The 5,776-nt window shown below is 42.6% G+C and overlaps 2 protein-coding genes across 2 annotated transcripts in view; both read left to right on the forward strand.

Moving 5' to 3' along the window:
- Positions 1–4,328, forward strand: part of LOC106529674 (endothelin-converting enzyme 2) — a gene marked incomplete at its 5' end in the record, with an annotated part of 6,785 nt that extends 2,457 nt beyond the window's left edge. The window contains 10 exon segments of the mRNA XM_014025154.1: positions 1–106; positions 802–912; positions 983–1,081; positions 1,220–1,297; positions 1,374–1,477; positions 1,874–1,984; positions 2,128–2,195; positions 2,597–2,787; positions 2,857–2,952; positions 3,049–4,328. Of these exon segments, the coding sequence (XP_013880608.1) occupies positions 1–106; positions 802–912; positions 983–1,081; positions 1,220–1,297; positions 1,374–1,477; positions 1,874–1,984; positions 2,128–2,195; positions 2,597–2,787; positions 2,857–2,952; positions 3,049–3,225 (1,141 nt within the window).
- Positions 4,329–4,960: 632 nt separating this feature from the next.
- LOC106529654 (scavenger receptor cysteine-rich type 1 protein M160) lies at positions 4,961–5,776 on the forward strand (the record flags this gene model as incomplete). Its single annotated transcript, XM_014025138.1, is given in 2 exon segments — positions 4,961–5,018; positions 5,638–5,776. Coding segments are annotated over 2 exon segments (197 nt in total), but the record flags the coding sequence as incomplete, so codon positions are not given.

A 5,776-nucleotide genomic window follows, 5' to 3' on the forward strand; every position in this document is an offset into this window, starting at 1 on the left:
TAACTACATGATGTGGACTCTGGTCCAGAAGAGCGTGGYCACKCTGGATCAGCGCTTCGAGAACGCTCAGGACAAACTGMTGGAGAGYCTCKASGGAACCAAGAAGGTAYTGATGATGRTTCTGGTACGAGCACAGGTTCTGCTGTGGATGATGTTCTACTGATGACTGTGTCTCTTCCAGCAACAGGTACAGGTTCTCCTGGTCTTGGTAAAGGCTCTCGCTGAGCTTTTAGCCAGTCTCATGGACTGTCTTGGTTTTTTGTTTATGTTGATGGTCCTAACTGGTTTCTGATTCCTTCCATCTAGAGTTCTGCTGGTGTTTGTGGGAACACTTGTTTCTGACCTGTTCTTACTGGTTTAGTTCATCCTGATGATAAGTCTCTGGTTTATGCTGTTTGGAACTCTTTGGGGGTCTCGCTCTAACTGGTTTATGCTGTTTGGAACTGTTTGGGGTCTCTCTCTAACTGGTTTGAACTGTTTGGGGTCTCTAACTGGTTTGAACTGTTTGGGGTCTCACTCTAACTGGTTTGAACTGTTTGGGGTCTCACTCTAACTTGTTTGAACTGTTTGGGGTCTCACTCTAACTGGTTTGAACTGGTTGGGGGCTCTTTCTAACTGGTTTAAACTGACATGAACTGGTTTGGTTAGCTGGTTTGAACTGGTTTGGTGTCTCTCTAACTGGTTTAGGCTGGTTTGAACTGGTTGGGGTCTCTATCTAACAGGTTTAGGCTGGTTCGTACTGGTGGGGGTCTTTCTCTTTGTACCAGGTCTCAGCTTTTTTAAACTGGTTGTGTTTTACAGTCGTGCACTCCACGCTGGCAGACCTGTGTTGGGAAAACCGATGAAACTCAGGGCTTTGCTCTTGGGGCACTCTTCGTCAAGGCAACCTTTGATAAACACAGTAAAGAAAATGTAAGTCTGTTTTTTTTWAATTGATCACTACGTCTCCCCAAGGTCTGAACTGGATGTCTCTTTGTTCCAGGCAGAAGAAATGATCAACGAGATCCGTTCGGCGTTCAAACAGTCTCTGGACCGACTCACCTGGATGGATGATGAAACGAGAAAAGCTGCCAAAGATAAGGTACCTGTGAGCAGGTGGTGGGTCATTAACGAGAACAGGAACAACATTGATGGATTCTGGTCATCGTGGATCAGCACAAACCGCTAAAAATTTGCAGATAGGTTCTGGTTCTGATCCTGACTCTCTCTCTCTCTACAGGTAGATGCAATCTATGACTTGATTGGTTACCCAGAATTCATCCTGGACCAGAAAAAGCTGGATGATTATTACAACGGGGTGAGTGGACAGATGTTGTAGATTTCTGCTGCCCCCTGCTGGTAAAAAGCATCATTACAACATTTCTCTGTTTCAGTAYGACATATCTGTTGACAGCTTCTTCCAGAACATGTTGAATTTCTACAACTTCTCAGCCCGAGTCATGGCCAACCAACTGAGGAAGACTCCCAACAAAGACCTGTAATCTTCTAATACACATTAAAATGTTACCAGGACCGCCTTCTTCCACCTTCATAATATCCCTAAAATTAGAGACATCTTGTCCAAAAACGATGCCGAAAAACTGATTCATGCATTTATCATGTCTAGACTGGATTACTGTAATTCTTTATTATCTGGACATCCAAAAAACTCTAAGAAGTCTTCAGTTAATCCAAAATGCTGCTGCTAGAGTTTTAATGAGAGTTGGAAGGAGAGATCATATTTCTCCAGTTTTAGCTTCTCTCCACTGGCTCCCTGTTAAATTCAGAATAGAAATTAAAATATTACTCCTAACATACAAAGCTCTGCAAATCCTGAATATTAAGACATGAACTCATCTCATCTCCTCTCCTCTCCTCTCCTCTCCTCTCGCAGATGGAGCATTACTCCTCCTACAGTGGATGCATTCTACATACCCACTCAGAACAGCATTGTCTTCCCTGCTGGGGTCCTACAAGCTCCTTTCTACGCCCAAGACCAACCCACGTCTGTTTACCTGCTCATTACCTGTCTGTGTGTCATGTTTAGCCCGTCACACAGACCTGTCATGTTTTATTGACATTCAGTCCTCAGTGTTTCTGCTCAGCTGGTTCCTGAAAAATAGTTTGAAATGTGTTTCTGTGTTTCAGAGCGTTGAATTTCGGGGCGATCGGGGCRGGGATGGGTCACGAGCTGACCCATGGCTTCGATGATGAGGGTGAGTCTGAATSCTGCTMCTCCCTGCCTCCTGTCACATGACCAAACAGCTCTGAGAGTAAAGGAACAGGATTTTCCACTGAAGAGAGAAAAGTGAAGTTGGGAGCTCCCTCTAATGGTCATAGTGAAACACGACAGGAGTTTCTCCAAAGAATCAGCRAAGTTTTCATTTCAGTTTTTAAAGAAAAAGCTTCAGTCTGCTGCWGGAGATGAACAGTTAGAGTTAGGTTAAAGGTTAACCCTAACCTAACCGTTCTTGAAGTCTCTGTCAGGATAAAGATAAACAGCAACAAGTTGCTTGAATCAAATCTAGAAGTCCTTGAAAATAAAAGAATTCCTGGTTTAGTTTAGTTGTGTAGTCTGTTGGACATGTCCTTCAGCTGTCCTCTTCCTGTCCATCAGGCCGTGAGTACGATAAAGAGGGGAACCTGAGACCCTGGTGGACGAATTCATCCTTGAAAGCGTTCCGGCAGAGAACAGAGTGCATGGTGGACCAGTACAGCCACTATGTGGTCAATGGAGAGCACGTGAACGGAAAGCTGACGCTAGGAGAGAACATCGCTGACAACGGAGGGCTGAAAGCAACGTATCATGTTAGTCTGCACACAAACCAAGCCCACTTACAACCGCTCTGCTCCTTTCACTGACACCTCCTCCTGCAGGCGTACCGCTCCTGGATCCAGAAGAACGGAGAAGAGAAGACACTTCCTGCGGTCAACCTGACCAACGACCAGCTCTTCTTCGTGGGATTGGCACAGGTCAGTTTCTGCTAACGATGACTCAGCACATTGTGGTTTCAGGTCAACATGTGGGTCAGATGGATTTGTGACCCCTCTTTGTGTCTCTCTCTGCAGGTGTGGTGCACGGTCCAAACACCGGAGAGCGCTCACAAGGACCTGCTGACAAACCCCCACAGCCCCCCCAGGTACAGAATCATCGGCAGTCTGGCCAACTCTCCGGACTTCAGCCGCAACTTCAACTGTCCGGAGGGCACGCCGATGAACAGCGGGAAGCGCTGTGAGGTGTGGTAGAGCGGTGCAGAGAGGACTGGCTGGAGCTGCTGGGTAATTAGTGAATCTGTTAACGAACARGTTAACGAGCTCGTTAGTGACGTGGATTCTGCAGGTGTTGAGGAGCCTTCAGACGTGTGTKTAATCTTYACTTCATCTGTTAATTAGCAACGATCAGACTCACTTCCTTGGAAACCAAATGGACTCTTTGGACTTCAGAGACCTGAAAGACTGACGACAACGATGACGACGACAACGACGACGACGACAATGACGATGAAACACATGAGACAGTGTTGTTGTTTTCTGCGTTCTCAATGTTATTAATTATTATTATTGGGCTTTGGTGTGTGGGGGTGGGGGAGTGTTTTGTAATTCTGATGACATCACTGTGATGACCTCATACCAAACTGACATCATCACTGTGCTGCACTGTATCCTGATGACAACATCGCTTTGTGACACTGTATCTGATGACATCATCACTGTGCTGCACTGTCTCTGATGACATCATCGCTGTGCTGCACTGTAACTGATGACATAATTGCTGTGCGACACTGTATCTGATGACAACACTGTGCTGCACTGTATCCCCATGACATCATCACTATGTGACACCATCCTGATGATGTAATCACTGTTCATCTCATGTTTGTTTTGTTGTTGTTATTTTAAAGAGCTGCTTTCTGCCAAAGATGTGTGTTTGTGTGTGTCTGTGTGTATACATGTGTTTGCTACTATCTTCCTGGTACACACAGGTTAGGGTGGACCCACTGTTTCTTATGGGGACAAAAGCMMGGTCCCTATTGGCTGAAATAAGGTTGGTGGTCAGGGTTTAGGGTTAGGGTCAGGCCATAAAAATTACCTGTAAATGAATGGAARTCAGTGCAAAGTCCCCATGAGGATAGAAGAACAAAYATGTTTGTGTTTGTGTGTGCGCATGCACTGCTTCATCTATACTTGTGARGACCTTCATCTCTATGTGTTGAACCATGTGAGGACGTTTAGGAAAGTGGAATTGAGGTGGTTCCTCAAAGGGCTTTTAGAGTCGGGTTTAGTTCAGGAGTTTAGCAACAATTTGTGTTTTAGAGAAATAAATCAATAAAATAAAAAAAGCTGCATCAGAAAATGTGTGTGTTCCTGAACATGTTTGTGAGGACCTTTAATCTGTCCTTGTGAACATTTTTATCATCTTCACAGCTTTTTGTTTTACTTTGAGGTCTGCACTTTATGACACTGATAGTCTTCACAAGCCCAGACAAAAGTGTATGTGTGTGTGTTTGTGTGTAACCTATGTGTTCAATGATACAAATAAAAACACAAATCAGTTCATAAAAGCTTATTAAACAAGCAGCTTTTCATAAAAATCAAAGCAAATATTAAGAAAAAAAACAACAACCTCCAAAGTAGCTGGAACTGTTTTTATGGGTCCTGCTCACTCTCATCCTCTTCGTCATTCTCCTCCTTTACTTTTACATCTCCTCTTCCTGCTCATCTGACCCTTCCTCCTCTTCTTCACTTCTACGACCAGAATCAAACTAACTGACTGACTCTGGTCTTTTCAGCTGCTAATAATACCAGCAACAATCATACATTTATAGCACTTTTACAAAGAATTCAGTGTTATAATACAAATATCTAACAAAAGCTACACACTCACACTTTGTTTTCCTGCACTAAAGTGGACCAAGTGATTTTACCAGCTTTATAAGGACATGCTGAATAAACAGGTTACCTGCTTTTCTTAAGCCACAGAATGGAAATAGAAGCTCTTTTGATAAAGACTGAGAAAGAGCCTTTCTCTCAAAGTCATTGTGAGTCACAGCTAAAAATATTTTTTAAAAAAGAAAGATTTGTTTTGTCTAACACGCATGATTTTAAAGGTTTTAAAAATAATAATCCAATTAATATTAATAACAATAAGTAATGTTTTGTCTTGTAAATTTGGGATAATAACTTGTGATAACCAAAAATCTTATTTTGAATTTGGTACAAAGAATTCCTCTAAATTTGTATTTTATCTCTACAGTGCGTGGATATTTTTTTCAGTTTTGGATTTTTATAATTACAGTTTTTGTTCATAAAAGTAAACATCAACAAGCAAATGATACTRTTTTACCAAAGTGATGGGTTTAAAACCGAGAAAGCTTGTTCATTGCAAAGGTTTTTTTTAAATGTGTAATTGGACTTTTTTTTTAAATGAAATGACGGGAAGTGTYCCCTTCACATTTAAAATTTATTTCATTTGAACCCCCACATTTACCACAAAATATTACTTCACCCAGTGTTGTTTCTATTGATGAACAAATAAATTCATTCCACTTTGTTTTTTAAGAAGATAAAAGTCTGTTATTCAACCTGTTAAAATACACCAGAATGCAGGAAATAGCATCTGATCAGGTGTCTGATCCTCCTCTTCCTCTCTCTGTCCAGACTCAGTCAGACTGGTTAGTGGGTCTAACCTGTGCTCAGGTAGACTGGAGGTGAACTTGAACCAGTCCTGGTCCTCAGTGTGTCAAGCTGACTTTGACCAGCAGGATGCAGAGGTGGTCTGCAGGGAGCTGGACTGTGG

This window comes from Austrofundulus limnaeus, unplaced genomic scaffold (assembly GCF_001266775.1).
Source record: "Austrofundulus limnaeus strain Quisiro unplaced genomic scaffold, Austrofundulus_limnaeus-1.0 Scaffold458, whole genome shotgun sequence".
Lineage (NCBI taxonomy): Eukaryota > Metazoa > Chordata > Actinopteri > Cyprinodontiformes > Rivulidae > Austrofundulus > Austrofundulus limnaeus.